General features: G+C 43.1%; 1 protein-coding gene across 9 annotated transcripts in view; it reads right to left on the bottom strand.

The window, feature by feature from the left end:
• Window positions 1–18693, bottom strand: part of LOC119661449 (probable G-protein coupled receptor 158) — a 207119-nt gene that overhangs the window by 7874 nt on the left and 180552 nt on the right. For 5 of the 9 annotated variants that reach the window (XM_038070796.1, XM_038070795.1, XM_038070794.1 and 2 more), the window contains exons 11-13: window positions 8049–8227; window positions 7869–7980; window positions 7223–7243 (exon numbers count right to left, since the gene is read on the bottom strand). In XM_038070796.1, the coding sequence (XP_037926724.1) occupies window positions 7223–7243; window positions 7869–7980; window positions 8049–8227 (312 nt within the window). Of the gene's footprint in view, window positions 1–7222; window positions 7244–7868; window positions 7981–8048; window positions 8235–18693 lie in introns of those variants that run through there. The other 4 variants (XM_038070800.1, XM_038070799.1, XM_038070801.1 and 1 more) reach the window with 4 other exon arrangements.

Raw genomic sequence — 18693 nt, 5'->3', positions numbered from 1 at the left:
AGCCCTGGCATTAAAATCACCGCCAACCAGGATTCGTCCCTCCGTGCTCGAAACGGCGTCCTCCAGAGCATCAAGCCGACGTTGAAAGTCCGGAATCGACTCATTCGGCGTCAGGTAAACGCTAAAAAACGTTATCCCTAAACACCGGATCCAGGCAAATCCGTCTCCCCGGCCTTCGGCAAGAACACGAAGTCGAACGTCGTCCCGAACCCAGATGGCAGCGGTGCCCGATAAGTCCAGATACCATGAGGACGGGTCCTTGTTTCGGTATTGCTCGCTAATCAGCACTAGATCAGCATTTACTTCCGCAGCGAACTGTGCTAGCAACTGGTGAGCGGTTGCACTCCGGTGCATGTTAATTTGCAAAATGCGGATCATGGCGTTCGCACCCTAGCCCTCTCCAATTCCGCCCTGAAGATCGGACACCGTCCCGAGCCCGCAGCGTGTGCGACGCTTTCGCCAGACGCACCACGATCCCTGCAGAGAACACAACTCTCGCTTTCCTTGCAAGTCTTCGCTTGATGACCCGCTTGGCCGCATCTCCGGCATGCTGTCCTCCTGTCCGGACCCTTGCAAGCTGCTGACGTGTGTCCATAGTCCAGACACCTGTAGCACTTGGTGGGGACTATCCGCATTCGTACCCTGCATACTACCCATCCGATTTTGATTCTCCCGCTGTTAAGGAGTTTCCTCGCATATTGCTCGGGAACATCCACCACGGCAAGTTTTTGGCCTCGAGCATTTACAGAGGTAATAGCTACCCGGGCATTGGTTACCTCTGGACATTCACGCTTTAGCGCCTCCTCTACTTCGACCTTTTCTGTGAGGCAGTCAAGATCCCGTATTTCCAGAGAGCACATGGGTTCTAGGCTGGAAACAAGGGCCTTCTCCCCCAATAGCCCCTTGACCGCTTCGCAGAACGTGCTCTTGTTGGTCGTCTTTGGGCCCAGTTCGACGAGAACTCCACCACTCCTCGTTTTCCGTATCGAAGACACCTCTGCTCCGTTCTCCTCGGGTTTCATCCTGTAGCGGATTTCACTAAGGACTTCCGCAAATGTCTTGCCTTCCGTCGGCTTAATGAGCAGAGCCGACGGTCTAGTCCTTCTTCGTTTCGTCGTTTTTTCCGCTACTGGCTTTGGGTTGGCAGCCTCCTTGTGTTTGGACAGACGTGTCTCTGGCGCTGGAGTCCGTTGTTTCTTTTTATCCTTTTTCGCCTTTTTTTTTTTTGGGCCTTGGAGACTACTTCGATAAAGTCTCCTTCAGGAACGTCGTCCTCTTTCCGCTTTTTCCCCTGTTCACTTTGCAGCGGGCTATCTGCGGTCCGTTTGACGCAAGCAGCATTCTCAGCGGGGAGTGCGACTGCTTCTGCTCTACAATCGTCTTCCGCTGCTCTCCACGTGCGTCTATAAAAGGAAACGCGGTCCAGTAGTTCCTCCAGTTCCATCAGCCCGTTTTTGACGCCTTTGCTGACGTTTCTCTGAAGGAACGTTGCCGGAGCGGGCGGAGCATAGCACTGAGTTACATACCAAGGGCATGGGGACGGGCAAAAGTGGTCTTTATTCCGAAATCGGGTAAAAAGGATCCTTTTCACCCCAAATCTTTCAGACCAATTTGCCTAACATCGTTCGTACTCAAAACGGTCGAGAAAGTCATAGGCAAACTATATTAGAACTAACGTTCTAAAGCGTAATCCTCTACTTCACTGTCAACACGCTTACCGGTCAACTGAAACTGTTCCGTATCAGCTGACAGAGGTACTACGGGATGCCATAGAAACAAAAGAAATAGCACTGTGCGCGTTTTTGGATATCAAAGGAGCATTCGACAACACATCGCACACAAGATGCCCTGAGTCGCAAGGGAGTGGGAAACATCCTGGTATTCTGGATGGGCAAAATGCTAGAAAGCAAGCAAATAGAAGTACCGACAGGTACAAATTCTATTGTCATGAACAGTACTCAAGGCTGTCCACAGGGCGATAATCTGGGCAGAAAGAACCGAACTCATCACACAAGCCAGGGAATTAAGCTCCAACAACTGACTTGCGTGTGTATCAGTGGGGCAATGAGGACATGTCCAACGGCATCCCTGGAGGTCCTTCTGCGATTAATTCCTCTCTATCTGCACATACAGACGCAGGCAAAGTCTGGAGTCTTAGGGTTCCAGGTCATGCTGGGTTGGAAGGAAATGAAGCAGGGGACGAACTAGCCAGAACTCTTCTGTGGAATCGGAAACGGTTTCATGGCTATGATTCTAAGAAATGAAGAGAAACGGGGCGAGCCTACCAGGGATGGAGCAGTCCAGGGTGCTTATCGGGGGATACGATAAAATCTCTATACACGTTCTAGGACAGTGTCCGGCACTTGCGCAAAGTAGGTCGAACATACTAAAGTCCCTAACGGTTATAGGTTTGCTTGAGATACTATGATCAATAAGTACACTATAACCAATAAGAGGGGCACAATAGTTCTTTAAGGACGCGGTGCGACTTTCCCTTAACAGAATAATAAATACGTATATGGTCACCTTCTTTAATGTCCAGAATGAGAAGACTGACCTGAATGAAATGAAATGCCACTTACGCTCACGCATTGCGTACGTTGGTTTTCAAAATTGTAGCTGAATGCACTTTCAAAATTGGCACTTGTCAGACTTCAGTACAAAGTAGCTTACCTCAAGGCATCAGCCCTGTATTTTTGAATGACAGGAACTCAATTGCAGGCGGCCTGAAAGCATTCTTTCAACTTGCAGATGACTTCCTGGTGATTCCAGAAACAGGGAAACTTTCGCTAGCAAGAATCAGCACAAGGCTAATGACTTTGCGAATCTATGCAAACGCGCATCTAGTCGTCTGGATGCTTCGTATCATAGAGTTTCCACGAATGTTAAAGTTTTTTTTATACTTTGCATCCGAATGAAAAACTTTCAGTTCAATTATTTGTTACCAGTTAGAACTTGAATAATTTGTATTCGGTTATGGATCACCTTTTGGAATATATTTTGTATTTTTTTTAGAAAATTGGACACTGCTAGCGTTAATGTAACGATAAGTTCATCAGAATTCCGAGTGTTAATATTCAGTTAGATGCTTTGTCCCGTGTTTCGGGGTAATAACCACAAAGGCACTAACAGAGGACAGAGGACAGAGGGCAGAGGGCAGAGAACAGAGGACAGAGGACAGAGGACAGAGGACAGAGGATAGAGGATAGAGGACAGAAGACCAGCTGAAGCAGCGCTCAAACTGCTGGCGGCTAGAAAAGTAAAAATAGGTCGGGTCGTTTGCCGACTCAGGGAGCAGGTGTCCCTCAAGCACTGCTTTAGATGCCTGGAATTTGGCCACATAGCGGCAATGCACCGGTGACCGTGACAGGTCAAAAAATTGCAGAAAATGTTGGGGAGAAGGTCATATGTTCAGGGAGTGCAAGGCTGAGCCTGAATGTATGCTTTACAAGAAGAAAAAAGGCGCCGACTGTCGGCACGTTGCAGGCAGCAAATACCCAGTGTTTAGGAGAGCTTTGAATGCAGTAAAAAAATGAGGTTGATACAAATCAATCTCAACCACTCGGAGGCAGCGCAAGACCTGCTCTCACCGACCATCTAGGAGAAGGCAATTGAAGCTGCCATAATTAGCGAGCCTTGTCGCAATAATAAGAGCGGTGCCTGGACTGCAGATGTAACTGGCAGGGCGGCAATATGGGCATGTGGAAATCAAGCCATTCAAGAAGTGATGGAGATTCCAGAAGTTGGATTCGTCAGGGCAAAAATAATTGATATCTATATATATAGTTGCTATGCTCCACCAAGCTCGACGATAGCAGAATTCGAAGGAATGCTAGGTATGCTAGTCTCGGATGAAAAAAGTCGAAACCCCAAGATTATAGCGGGTGATTTCAATGCATGGGCCGTGGATTGGGGCAGTCGCACTACGAACACCAAGGGCCGTATCTTGCTCGAGACTTTCGCGGAGTTAGACTTGGTGCTTTGCCAATATAGGAAATGTTTCCACTTTTCATGCCACTGGGTCTGGCTCAATAGTCGATCGAGACTTATGTGAGTACCACATTGGCGAGGAGGATGGCATGGTTTGTCAGTGAGCATTATACTCACAGCGACCACCAGGCAATTTTCCTCCAGATCGAATACGGGCCTTGCGGCGCTGTGCGTTCCCGCGGAGCTGGAAACCAGGGCTGGTCCATGAAAAAGTTTGGAGAGGATGCATTTATAGAGATGCTATTGGGAGGCCACAATCCCGGTGGTGCGGTTACAGAAAAGGTAGAGCAAATGATGGGACGCATAACGTGAGTATGCGACGCTGCTATGCCGAGGCGGCGAGTCCTCGCAAAAAGGCGTTCAAAGTATTGGTGGAATAAAGAGACTGTGGACCTACGGGATGCATGTTTTCGAGTTAGAAGGATCTGCCAATGATCTAGAGGAAGACCGGACTTGGACGAGAAACTGCAAGTATATGTGAATCTTCGAGGTAGGCTTAAGCAGGCTATACGAACCAGCAAACGCGAATGCTTCAAGAAACTTTGCGCAGAGGCGGACCAATGCCCCTGGGGAACAGCGTACAGGATGGTTATGAAGAAGATAAGAGGCCGAACACCACAACTGACCTGCCCGTATCTTCTGCTCGATATCGTGATGGCGCTTTTCCGTCCGGATAAAGGGGAGCGCAAGCAACACAAGCAAGCATTGGACGTCTACACCATATCTGCGGTAACTGAGGAGGAACTTGCGCAAATTTGACGGAGAATTGGTCATAGCAAAGCACCCGATCTGGATGATGTTCCCACTAGAGCTCTTAAACTCGCTGTTAAGACCAGATCTGACTGGTTTATCAGCATTTTTGAAATATGCATGGTAGAAGGAGTTTTCCCCGGCCGGTGGAAGAGGCAAAGACAAAAACTGGTTTTGCTTCCGAAGCCCAATAAGCACCCAGGACACCCACTGATTTGCCCCGACTGATTTGCCTCATCGAAACGCTAGGAAAGGGCCACCTACAATAGACTGCTCCCTATCATTGAATATAAAGATCGACTATTGGAGCGACAATTTGTATTTCGACAAGCCCACTCAACGATCGACGCCGTAGACGTTGTTGTGAAGCTGCCTCGAGACGCGACGTTGGACGCCAAAAATGCGTTCAATTCCGCTAGCTGGGAATGGATCAAAAGCTCACTGGCTAAAACGGGTGTCCTAGTTATTGGACTTAGCTCCTCGACAGTTACCTCTGGGAGAGGACACTTTGGTACGATACGGATGAGGGATCCGAGCAGTACACTGTCACCGCAGGTGTACCACAGGGCTCAGTGTTGGGGTCCTTGTCCTTTCCGTGCCAAAGAAGGCCACGATAATCGGTTTCGCAGATGATCTAGCTGTGTTTGTCGTCGCGAAAAAACTTGAAGACGTTGAATTCTACGCTAACGAAACCATTAGCGCCATAAAAGCGTGGCTGGAGATGGTTCAGTTTGACCTTGCGGAAGACGGAGGCGGTCTTGATTACCAACCGTAGGGAGAGGAATATTCGAGGTTAATATTCGTGTTGGTGGTCAGATCATCACTTCGAAACCGGTTATCAAATACTTAGGGGTGATGATTGACGCTAAAATCAATTTTAGGGGACACCTGGACTATGCTTGTTAGAAAGCGCCAAATACCAGCATATCATTAGCGCGGATGATGCCTAATATTGGAAGCTAAAGATACAGTCAGATTACTTGTGGCTGGAGTCGTTCGCTCTAAACTATTATACGTAGCAACAGTTTGGGAGGAAGCACCAGCATGTGAGAGTAATCGGAGGAGGGTAAATATGACTTACCGCTTAGTGGCGCTAAGGGTGTGCAACACCTTCAGAACAATATCAGGCAACGCAGCGTGTGTTATTGTGGGAATGATCCCGATAGGCATTCTGGCAAGTGAGACAGGCTGCCTGTACGAGAAAAAGAAAATGAGTCCTCCTGAAAAGGATGCAGAATACCGAAAGGCGGCAAGGCGAGAGTCGCTGCAGAAGTGGCAGCAACGGTGGGATGACTCGAAGAGGGGTCGTTGGAGCCACACTTTGATGCTCCGTATTGAGGAGTGGATCCAGGGACGATATGGCGAGATTAACTACCATCTGACGCAATTCCTGTCAGGACATGGCGGTTACAGGAAGTATCTGCACCTATTCAGCCTGGATGATTTTCCCTTTTGTTCTGAATGTGGTTGCACACCCTGAGGACCCGGAGTGGTTTTAGTGGGTGAGAATCCCACACGTTGTTTCGGGCATTTATTATTATTGTTTAAATCAATTTCGTTTCTCCACAATTTCAAAGTCGCAACATTTTCACTCAAGAAAATATTAAACAGCGGAAGGAATAACTAATCCAAAAGATTTCCCAAATTTCTTCCAATTTCGACTAGCTGTCCAATATGCCCAAAAGTCTTCCTTGGCCAACTGATTCTCATTGCCTGTAGCGAGCTGCTAGGCAAATTGCATCCAATAACATGCATGTTAATGATAATTTTCGTTTGCAATATTTGTAATGGGTTAACATGATTACCAACCGTAGCCGGGAAGTTAGGATGGTAGTTTTTGATCAAAATTTTAAAGTGAAATTAATTTGATCGTTTTAATGATGATGATGGGATACATTGAAGGACATAGGAGAAAAAAGAAACCGTTGCATGCAATTTAATGAATTTTCCGGCGGCACGAAAGTTGAAACTAGGAAGAGTGATTGGGTGGGTCGTACACATCGCTGGACTTATGCACTTATTCTCCGTATTGAGATGCAAACCACAGATACTCCCGATTTCTGATGTAAAAATGTTTGCTTGAGTTTTCTTCCTCTACCCATGTAAAACTAAATAATTCTATTAAGGTGTTGTGTATCTACAAATATCCGGCTAAAACATTGTTACAGCATGACTTCAATCCTATGAACTAATTTTTACATCCATTTTCATTTCTCGAATCGTACATTACAAATATAATCAAATTCAAACTATACAGATACTTATGCATTCAAAGAGGAGAAAGTTTTCTATATTATATACATATACAATGTTCGGACGGTGCACATACTTTTGAGTTTGACGAGGGTTTAGGGAAATAATTCTTTCTACATTCGAAACTAAAAAAAATGTTAAAAATGGAATAATACTTGATAGGACATAAGAAAAAAACTAAAAAAATATGTTTCTGTATCTTTAATAATTTTGGGAACACCCATCTTACCTTATCTTTGCTTCCTTTCTTCTACAAAGTGTTGCCAACGGAAAATATTTTAATTTTTTTGTATTCGGATTTCATAGAACATTGGAAAACGTTGTTGAAGATACAGTTTTTTGTGTGTGTGTGGTGTTGGTATTGATGGTGTACGAGTAGTTTTAGTAGTTTCAAGTTTTCATCATTACATATGTATGAAAGATGATGTGGGAATAAACATTTAAGGAGTTTAAATAAATTTATACAAAATTTTATACAAAAGCTTTTGTTTAAATGGAGGATTAAGGGAAATTAGGTCACTTTACTATTTATACTTGTTTGTTATTATACTTTGTAGCTTTCAATGTTAGTATATCGATTTACAAAACTGAACAATTGTTGATATAAATTTTTACTATAAAGTTATATTAGCAATTGTTAGTTATCTACAAAAATAGTCCCTAATTTACTTTCAAGTAAACCAAGCTTTTAGATACAATTCCTACTATTTACGGTTATATTTGAAGCAGATTACTTAAAATTTACTTGATTCAGTTCAATTTCCATTGGACTAAAATCGTTGCTTAAAAAAATTAAAGACTATTTAACGTTTTACTGAAGATTCTATTCCTTTTCAAATATTTACATTCTAACTGTCTAAGAGTCCTGAAATTACCTGTAATGAAAATCTCCGATGAGCTGCTTTCCTTCCTCCACGCCTTTTACTAATATGGGGATTATCTTGTCGTAAAGTCTTATTCTTAAGAACTTCAAGTTGTGTGTACAGTCTGCAACAAAAAATAGAAAACGTTTTATATTATTTACGAGTTTATTAAAATTTAATCAATTTAGTTACCTTTTGAGTTCGGCTCGAATATCTTCAGGACTCATTTCGGATATCGTCAATTCACCGATATCCGGGTCGCCTAGACATAGGCCCGCATAACCTCCACCCAAGTGATGACCGGCATCATGAGAACCCTTGAAAGCATCCACAGGTAAACGTAATGATAGATCATGGGCAAGAGAACGGACCTGCAAGCTATGATGATGCAAGAAACGACACACACAACAAATAGTTATAGAAAAGAAATGGGAGGAAGTTGGGAGTGAATGTTCCGAGGGAATGGAGGGAGCTTGCGAAGTTGATATCACCGGGATGAGTTTGGGAGACTGAAACGATTTTTCTGTGATAGTCGGTCCTTGGAAGAAATTATTAGATTTTGCCGAAAGTGTAAAAAATTAAACGTCTTTTGAAAATGTAATACAACAAGATTGGAAAGGGATTCCTGGTTACTTATTCATGCCATAACATCATGCAACTTATAGAATCTAAGAAGAGACGGCGACAAAGTGAACATTTAAAAGTCCATATTTAACCCAGATTTTTATTTTTGGAAGTGCTTCAGTCATTAGAGAAGGATGCGATCATTTCTTCTGAGAAAGATATGCAATAATAAATTGAAGATCCTGCTCGCCACTAGGAAAAATTCACGGAATTGGGTGAAGCTAAAAAAGGGGTATTTAGAATTATTTGACGGTGCGATGCTTCAGGCAGTTGACGATTAGCCTCTCGATTTTCGTGTCCTGGGTTTGAATCCTGATCCGATCATGGATATTAGTGTTTTCGCTTGTACCACTGTTGTAACTTTAACATTTGTGCTACATTGTTCTGAATATTGGAACGAAATGTAGTACCCTCCTCAGGCCATTATTTGAGAGGATGTCCCTATAAAGAATGGGAACCTCAGGGGCTGCGCTTCAATCACGATCTGAGGCAGAAGAAACCATGATCGGGATTGCGATTCGTCGTGGATCTTCCCTCTCGATCGCGGCACTCGGGTCCGGAGACTTGCGGCTCCACGCGCGCGATCGAGCCGTTTTTTTTATTTTTCAATTTTAGCTCGCGTTCTGGTTTTTTTTCGTTAGGCCGTCGTCAATTCCTTCGTTGTTGTCTATTTTGTAATCCGGTGCGGACCCACGCATCGGTATAGACACGTTGATTTTGTATTAATGACAGGTGAGGGATCAAAGCGCTCAAAGGACCCCCCTCCACCCACATTCCCGAGCCTGGCTAGCACAGAGGCGTGCAAGAACGTGTTGACCGAGCACTTTGATGGAGCTTCAGTCTTTGTGGGCGGACCTTCACGGTCAATTTTGCCAACTTTTTAGGTTTTTGGGATAGCTCTTCCCTCAGTCACTTAGGATGACCGTTTGATCCTCCTATTTCCTTTAGTTCATTACAACATATATTTAAGTTCTGTTTTGAACAGATCCGGGATCCAGGATGGAAGAAATAGCAAACCAGTATTGAGTTCAGCCATGAAGATTGGAATACTTTTCTAGAATTCAGAGTAATTAAACGGAACTATTGCGCCTTGTGTCCGGATAGCTGAGTGGTTAGAGCGCAAGGCTGTCGTACGGAAGGTCACGGTTCAAATCTCACTGGTGGCAGTGGAATTTGTATCGTGATTTGACGTCGGATACCAGTCGACTCAGCTGTGAATGAGTACCTGAGTCAAATCAGGGTAATAATCTCGGGCGGGCGCAATGCTGACCACATTGCCTCCTAGTGTACCGTTACGGTCTTGAATGAAGTGCTCTAACACACTTCAAGGCCCTGATCCAACATGGATTGTTGCACCAACGATTATTATTATTATATTATTGCGCCTTGAAGAAAAGAATGATTGTAAAAAATTGAAATAATAAAACTTGTTGTTTCTTTTTCGTTGGTGTGGGTATTTATTCTTGCAAATACCGATATTTCGGGAACCACTTGTTCCCTTCATCAGTGCAAACAAGTTTGCCCGGTGGTTCCCGAAATATCGGTATTTGCAAGAATAAATACCCACACCAACGAAAAAGAAACAACAAGTTTTATTATTTCAATTAATTAATCGTTGGAAACACCGCATAATTTCACTCTGGTGTAAAAAATTGCTATTAGCGGAAAAAAGAACGGGCCATAAAGGCTTTGTAGTAGCCCGCAAAGTGGGGAATATATTAAAATATCCTATCACGCAGGCTACGTGGAATCATCCAGAATCGCAGATCATTTCAGAAACAGATTTCTTCAGGTTTTAGAATAAACGTTGGAACAAATGTGGTTATAGTTCAAAGGGAGAGTAATAAACAGAACAAAAACGAAACGATAGATACGATGATGAATGTAGCGATGAGGTCTACAAGCAATATGGAAAGCTCATTACGAACAGAATCAAATCAATCATTAGTAGTTAAGGCAATTTGCTAATAAAACATCCTGAACCAAGCCGGATATATCTTCTTTTTCTTCCGCCTTTGTCCCGTTCACAAGTGGGGTCGGCTCGTCCTGATCGGTTTCGCCGTTGTTTAGGCCGGCCTTTTGGTCGTTTACTATCGACTTCGATGTTCAGACCAATTTTGGCAAGTGAATTCTCGTTAGCACGAATTGCGTGACCATACAATCGAAGACGCCTCTCTCGCAACTTTTCCACGATCGGTGCAACCCCATAACGATCGCGAATATCCTCATTTCGGATGTGATCAAAACGTGTCACGCCACTAGTCCAACGTAATATCTTCGTCTCCATTACCGCAAGACGCCTTTCATTGTTTTTATAGTTGGCCAACACTCAGAACCATAGAGAGCGACAGGACGGACAACATTGCGGTAAATTTTAGATTTGAGATAGATGGCTTGAAGTGTAATTTCGCAACTTTATATACCTCCCGAAAGCGTCACTTTTAAACGTAAGTGATTTTGTACTCGCTTTAAAATGTCAGTTTACGAGTCAAATTCTCGTCATTTGGGGGAAGTTTTACTTCACGCGTTTAATTCAAAGAAATCTGCGGCAGAGGCTCATCAAATGTTCTCGGACACGTATGGCTTCAACACTTTAAGGAAGGTGATTTTAACGTCGAAGGCCGGCATGGCGGTGGTTGGGAAAGGTATTTGAAGATGACGAGTTGATGACTTTACGCGACGAACATTCGTGTCAAACCCAAAAAGAGTTGGCGGAATCATTGCAGCCAGTAATTTTCAAGCTCCTCAAAGCCCTGAGAATAGTTCAAAAGCCAGGAAATTGGTTGCCGTATAAGTTGCATTCGAGGGTCGTTGAATGGCGTTTGTTTGCTCGTGGACAGCTGCTGCAAAGGCAGGGATTTCTGCGCCGTGTCGTGACTGGAGACGAACAATGGGTTCACTGTGATAATCCCAAAGACAGAAAATCATGGGGTTTGCCCGGCCATGCTTCCACATCGACAGCCAGACCCAGTATTCGCGGCTTCAAGGTTATGGTTTGTATTCAATGGGACCAGCTCGGTATAGTTTACTACGAGCTGCTAAAATCGAGTGAAACCATTACAGGTGGACGATATCGAACTCAACTGTTGTGTTCGAGATGGACACTGAAGGCAAAACGGCCTCAGTTCGAGAAAAGACATGACAAAGTGACTTTGTTGCGTGACAATGTTCGCTCCCATGTGTGGTGACCGGTGGAAACGTACTTGGAAACGCTGAAATGGGAAGTTCCACCCAACTCGCCATACTCTCCTGACATTGCTCCATTTAATTACCACCTTCTCCGATAATTCGCTATTCTATTGGCATTAAAAGACGCCTGAAGCAAAATTGTCGTGCTATTCGAATTTATTTTAGCAGTTGTCAGTCACCAAATGCAGCTTAAACCTCACATGATCGACTCATGGTTTTTGATCATCATTGGTCATGATGCAGCTGCGATTGGTACTCTGAAGTTTGGCGATGGTGGAAAGAGAGATTACTTTAAGAGAAGGCCATCTTCAGTGGAGTCTATCCTGAAAAAAATTGAACCGAATAAAGAAATTTAAATACAGGACGAAAAGGAGACATGAAAGCCCCATTAGATATTTGAACGGGAGACTTTTCTCTTATTTATTGTTTAGGGAAAATCGAAGGTTCTGTGGCCAATGTCTGGACAAAATTCTCCAGATACTTCGGAAAGAGTTTCTTCAACGGAGAATTTGTCTTCATGAGACGACTTCAAATTTATTGACGCGAAGCTATCTAACCGTACCAGGGATATAGTACATTGGGCCTCATATATAAAGTTTGAGTGTTGGAAACTATGGTTCTTAAAGTTACCAATTTAGGTGGAGGCTGATATAGATGTAGTTGAAGCAAAACGTCGTTTCGTCGACGAACTGCCGCGAAACAAATGTAATAACCGATCCCTGTTCGAATATCTGCACTGGAGATTGGTCCATCAGAATTTGCCTTAAGTAAAAATGGCACCGAATAAAGCGGTTAAATTATAGTAAGAATGAAAATATTGTTTATGAAGATTGCTTTAACGGGAAGATGACCAGTTACCGCTTTTAATCAGCCATTTGAGGTTTGAACACCATGAAAATGAATTGATATTTGGCCGTGCTGTTCCTTATGAGAGGAGACCGTGTGAAGAGCACTTTATATCCAACTACTGAAGGACATCTTCATTCGCCGGAGGGAGGCTTACTTTATCCGGGATAAGGGCAAGGACAAAAAATTTTACGGTCCCAAAATTTTTCAACAGACAAACTAGCAGACTGATCAGTGATCAGAAGGTGGCTCTGTACACGCCTCAGTCAGGTTTATAAAAGGGATCCGGGAATAGGACCATTATTGAAGCACCTGGACATACAAAAAGCATGTAATCCAAGCAGCTTGAATAATAAGATGCCCGACAAAGTCTGAAAAAAAAAAAACAAAATCGTAGTTATGGCGAACCACAGAAGGTTTGCAGAACATAGAGGGTTGGGATTGATCAAAATTGAGTTCTCAATCAGAGTGTACTGGAATTGTTAAATTTTTCAAAATTTGAGGTTCAGTTTGATGGAGTCTTTGTCAATTGGAGAAGGATTTAACATGCGTTTCAAAGCTTTTTATCCTGAAGCCACTTTTCATTAAGACCCAGGGCTTCAGTCCGTATCGTAACTACCTGGTCTACCTATACAATATTGTGGGTTGCCTTCATTTCTATGCTTACTCGTGATCCGCGTACTATGGTTGGACTTGTGTAGCCCTTGCAAGATAATGGCTTAGTTAGTATTAATTCTGCACTTTACAGTATGTCAGTCGAAAAACTAAGTGGAAAAACTATGATAAAAGCACTTTATTCTAGTGAAAAATCTCACCGGGGAGGGAAAATATCTTCAGAAGTTTGATAAGGTACCATAAAGATTTGAACCTGATATGCGGTTTCTTGTTATCCTAAATCCTGGATTATGCATCTGTTTACAGTAAAAAGGACGAAAAGGTGATTAATCTGCAGACAAGAAGGAAAACACAAAAGGCGTTTGGCGCCCATACATACGTTATTATCGTAAACAGGATGGCTGTAGCTTCATCGACAAGAACGAGAACGTGTCATGTCTTTACTTAACGTGTAGGATGATGGGTTCTAGGTGGAGGAAGTCAACCATGTTAGAAGATGAACGAAGAAATGGCAGAATATACCATAATGTATTTAAGATATTGAATCATTATATTGTGGGAAGTGTGGATGAAGCCTTTGATTTCAGAAACGTCTCCTTAGCTATTAGTTACTAAATGGCTCTATGCACGTCGACTTGAACTCGATATACTCTACCTACTTTCACCTTGCTACAGGAGATAGAGGATCCAACCTTTTGAGCACAATATCCGTGGTAAGTTTGCATATTAAAATTTAGCTATTATAAAACATCCTTCCTTTGGCCTGCCATGTTCTAAATATCGTGTCGACTACTCAACGCAGTTAAGAACGTTTCGCAAACTTAATTTATTTTCCATCGTCTTTAGCAGCATTTCGAGGAAAACAAGCACAAAATGTGTTACTTTTCCTATATTGAGGCACAGAGAGAACTACGTACAACTACTCAGCACAACTTAAAGGAAATTAAATGGTCTGCACAAGAAGAAGATGAGAAAGCGTTTTTCGGGTTCCAACCTCAAGCAGTGCATGCTTAAATCCTGAGTGGAAAAGTCTTAAGTCACTGGAACAGCATAGCAGCAAGGACGAAGGCGGAAGGCAACAACAAAACCACTTACATGAATCAACATCATCAACATCCACAAAACTGGTGGAAGAGAATGGCGGCAACGAACAGCAGTAACAAGAATGTAGCATGGAAAGCTAAATAAATGGTAAAAGGACACACGCCGTGTGCTGAATAAAGTCATGCAAAGGAACAAAGGATTGAAAATAAATGATAAGGAAAAGGATAAGAGGGCAATCGTTAAAAGCATTTTCCTCATTTTTGCTTCTAATATGGAAATAATGCAACGTCATAGCTTGGCTTGCAGTCTTTGAAGAAAAAAAAATGTAAAGCCAATGTTTTCTTAGCAGGAAGCTGTTTATATCTTATCTAAGTATAGTATGTCTTGTGGGACGTGTTAATCCTATTTGTGGTGGTGGAAGAAAATTCTATTTCAGTTTTATGTTTTTACCCGTGTGTGACCAATTTTGTGTTAAAAGGGTGGCTGTCAACAATCTTCTTGCACACTTGTTAGATACTATATGTTACAAAAGCGATGCTCCTGTGAGGCCGCCCTTAAAGGGTTTTGACTTTGAAGCCAGTCTCCTGGCATAACTGATTAATACTATTTTAATTATTGTTCCAATCGATGGTGTCGTTTATGTTTTAAAATTTGCCGTTCACCCCATAAGGTAGTACCCGACGAGTAGGAATGATGTCTTCTCAGATTCATCTGCTCCACAAATAACCCTTTGCAGAATGATGGCTTTTGCTGGAAAACAAACCTTAATTCCCAAGACAAAGCACTCTACCAGACAATGACATAGAAAATCCTAGGGATTTCATTAGGGAGGCACATGTATTACGGATGTGGGCTTTCACATGCGGCAATTTTGCTTATTAACAGAGCCACCGAGAAGAAAATTGGTTTGGTCAGAAAAGATTAACCTTTCTTAATAAGCCATAACGAAGCGTGTGCCTTCAATTGCTGAGTCAATTGAACCTTGTAGGCGAATAATGGGCGGACTTTGCTGAAATGCAAAGTTGTTGTGATCGATGGTGAGTCGATGATTGTTACTTCGGCAACGGTAGCCATATTTTCTTCAGTGCGCGCCCTATGATGGCGGTGTTACTTCTTACCAAGATTTACATTTTATTTCATTATTATATTTCATCTTCTTCTTTTTCTTCAGCCTTTGTCCCGTTTACAAGCGGGGTCGGCTCGTCGTGATCGGTTTCGCCATTTGGCTCAATCTATGATGTGGGTACAATCTCGAGGCTTTTAAATCCCCATCCAGCGTATCAAGCCGCCATTGTTTCGCCCTGCCTTTTGGTCGCTTACCGTCGACTTCGATGTTCAGACCAATCTTGGCAAGTAAATTCTCGTAAGCACGAATTGCGTGACTATACCATCGAATACGCCTCTCTTGCAATTTTCCACGATCGGTGCAACCCCATAACGATCGCGGATATCAGCATTTCGGATGTGACCAAAACGTGTTACCGCAAGACGCCGTTCATTGTCTTTTATAGTCAGCCAACACTCAAAACCATAGAGAGCGACAGGACGGACAACATGTTATAGCTAAACCTTTTTCAAAAGACTTTTTCGGGTTATCAGCTTTTTGACGTCACATGAAGAGAAAGATATGTACTTGGTGGTTAGAGTTTCTTCTAACTTAGTGATCATCATATCTAATTTAGTTTTATCTGAAGACATACCACTATAGCTTCACTTTGAAGCCTCTGGAAAAAGGGATCCCACTCTGTCTGGCGGTAAAGCAGCAAGGCATCTCACTTGCAGCTTCGAGTTGTCCGAAAACATAAAAACAATGTGCATATTTTTAATGTGCTTCATATAATATTTCTGCGTATGTACATATATCGAGCCTTGGCCTCTCGAATCTTGCTCCTCCAGCTCCTCCACTACCTTTTCTCTTTTTAGTAAGTATGACACCTCGGTAAGCAAGCTAACCTACTCGCACAAAATTTGAATTGTCCATTGGGGGTAGTTTTTCATATTTGGATTATGATTTGGTTTTCGATTTATTGACCCTGAATCCTACTACACCAGCTGCTGACTTCAATCTTGGCATTGATCAGACAGTAAAGTCCGCGTCTTCTGCGTACATCATCAATTGTGTTGAGTAGTTATTTGGAGTGGCTAATTCTTAAATATACCTCTGGTGCCCACATAGGTTGCTCTTACACCAAATTAAAAACGTGGGGAGAGACTAACCCACTGTTTGAGTCCTTACTACTCGTAAACTGTAAAGGTATGTGTCAATTCGTTTCAGATATTTACTTAGTTTTCGTTGTTGAAATCGTGGGTTTCGCCAACGGAACTAGTTTCACTGCGTGTCCTAGTGCATTAGGATCAATAGAAAGGTGGGCTTTATAAAAATTCTTGATGCACAGTGATGTCACATTCCCATTTTTTTTATTTTGAAGTACCCGTTTCATTGAAAATAATTGATTCTTACACACTGGGAATGACAGGAACTTCAGTCTGTGGGGTAGTTGCCCTTGGGAGCATTCAACAGTGATGAATCCATCTTATTTTCATCTTGGTTACTATCCCCATCCTCATACAGGGATGTTTGCCATTTGTAGTCTCGTCTCACTTGTTTCTCGCTACTGAATACCGTCCCTCTGTCACTTGTGTTCAGGCTTACGCTCTGGCTGCTTTTGCCTTCTCGTTTAACACGAATACTTAGGGTTTTATACAGCCCAAACCGAAAGATTGGAAATGGGCACTTAGCTCGTTTCATTGTCCATCCATTGTCTGCGGGTCTGGGTGACATTATTTCTGTTTTAGTAAATAGAGGGAATGGGTGCCCTGGGTTTACATATTCGGAATATATACCGTGCTTGCCTAATACATGCTTATATTCCCAAACCAAGGAAACTCACTTACACGGACGCAAAAAATTTCCGATCGCTCAGTTTAACTTCCTTTTTGCTAAAAGGACTGGCAAGACTAGTAGATTGGTTTATAAGGGAGACATAAATCCCTAGATGGCCACTTTACTGTAGGCAACATGCCTACCAGAAAGGCAAATCCACGGAGACTGCACCCCGTGCACTAACGGCAAAAATTGAGATAAGGTACATTCATGGACATGGAAGGCGTCTTCAATTATGTCTCTTTCGGGGCGATTTGTAACGCGGCAGGACAGCATGGAATCGATCCGCTGTTAATCAGTTGGATCTTTCATATGCTAGAGCGGAGAAAGATTCACATATTGGTCGGACAAAAGTCTTTTGAGACAGGATGTGGTGGGGGTTGCCCAGCGGGAGGGGTTCTTTCTCCGCTGTTATGGCTCCAAGTTATAACCACGTTGCTATGGCTCCTGGAGGACACAAAGGTCTTCGCACAAGCATTTGTGGATGATCTAGCCATAATAATTATCGGCAAGTTTGCGAGCACAGTATATGACGCCTTGTTTGCAACAGTGCCTGCAATTCACAGTTGGTGTCTCTGTAAAGGACTCACGGTGAACGCTAGGAAGACTGGACTGGTGATGTCCACTAGGAACATCAGGAGCTACACGTTATCCACCTTAGCAGGGGCAGAATTCCAGCTGGTAAAAACAGTAATTTCGACTCCAAGTTAACGTCGAAGCACCATATCCAGGAACAATACCAGAAATCCATCAGATTGCTCTGGTGCTATAGCAACGCGATAGGTAAGACCTGGGGACTTTCACCAAAACAGATTCATTGGATCAATACACCCATAATAAAACCCATTTTTATGTATCCTAAAATTCATTTAGAGGTGAAATGGAAAGCAACTATTGACGAATATAGGCTTGATACTATTGGAAAGGCGGCCACTCACTCGGTCATCAGCTTCTGTAGCAAACATCAGGTGACTCTGATGCCCGCCGATCACATGGTTTCCAGAATCGTCTTTGAAAACGCATACTCCGCGTAATCACAAAAAGACAAGAATGGTCGATAAATGACCACGAATGTTTTGGAATTACGGACATAATAATCTTCGGGCGCAGGGATGTTCTTGGAAAATCCGAATACGGAGCTGATTGGAGCTCTCGGAAAAATGACGTCCAGGCGAAGAAGAAGGTTTGCGACAAAAATGGAGGGATCGCACCATTCGAATCTGTTCTGACATTCGGGCAGCATTATCAGCACATATCAAGCCAGTTGGTGTGGAGTTGTTATCAGGTGTTGTAGAAACTTGACCGACTGAACGAAACATTCCTGATGTGGGCGCCAAGGCATTCAATCAGAACTGGTAATGAGGAAGCTGACAAACTGGCTCGCCAAGGTTCTGGATCCGCAATGGTGGGTAGTAGAAAAATGAATTGCCAGAAAATTTCCAAGAGGAAAAAGAATGCCGAAAAAACTGGAATAGATAGAGCGGATGAAGGTCAGTAAAAAAATTCAAAAGGACCAAAAAACAGCTGCTCGGAAAATAAGACGAGAGCATGACTTAAGATGAAATCCTCCGAAAAGTGTAGGTAGATCTAGAGCTGACAAATTTTGATGATAGTGTCGGTCGTGTCAGGCAAACA

The sequence above is a fragment of the Hermetia illucens genome, chromosome 1 (genome assembly GCF_905115235.1).
Source record: "Hermetia illucens chromosome 1, iHerIll2.2.curated.20191125, whole genome shotgun sequence".
NCBI lineage: Eukaryota > Metazoa > Arthropoda > Insecta > Diptera > Stratiomyidae > Hermetia > Hermetia illucens.
This window is presented reverse-complemented; position numbering and strand designations above follow the sequence as displayed.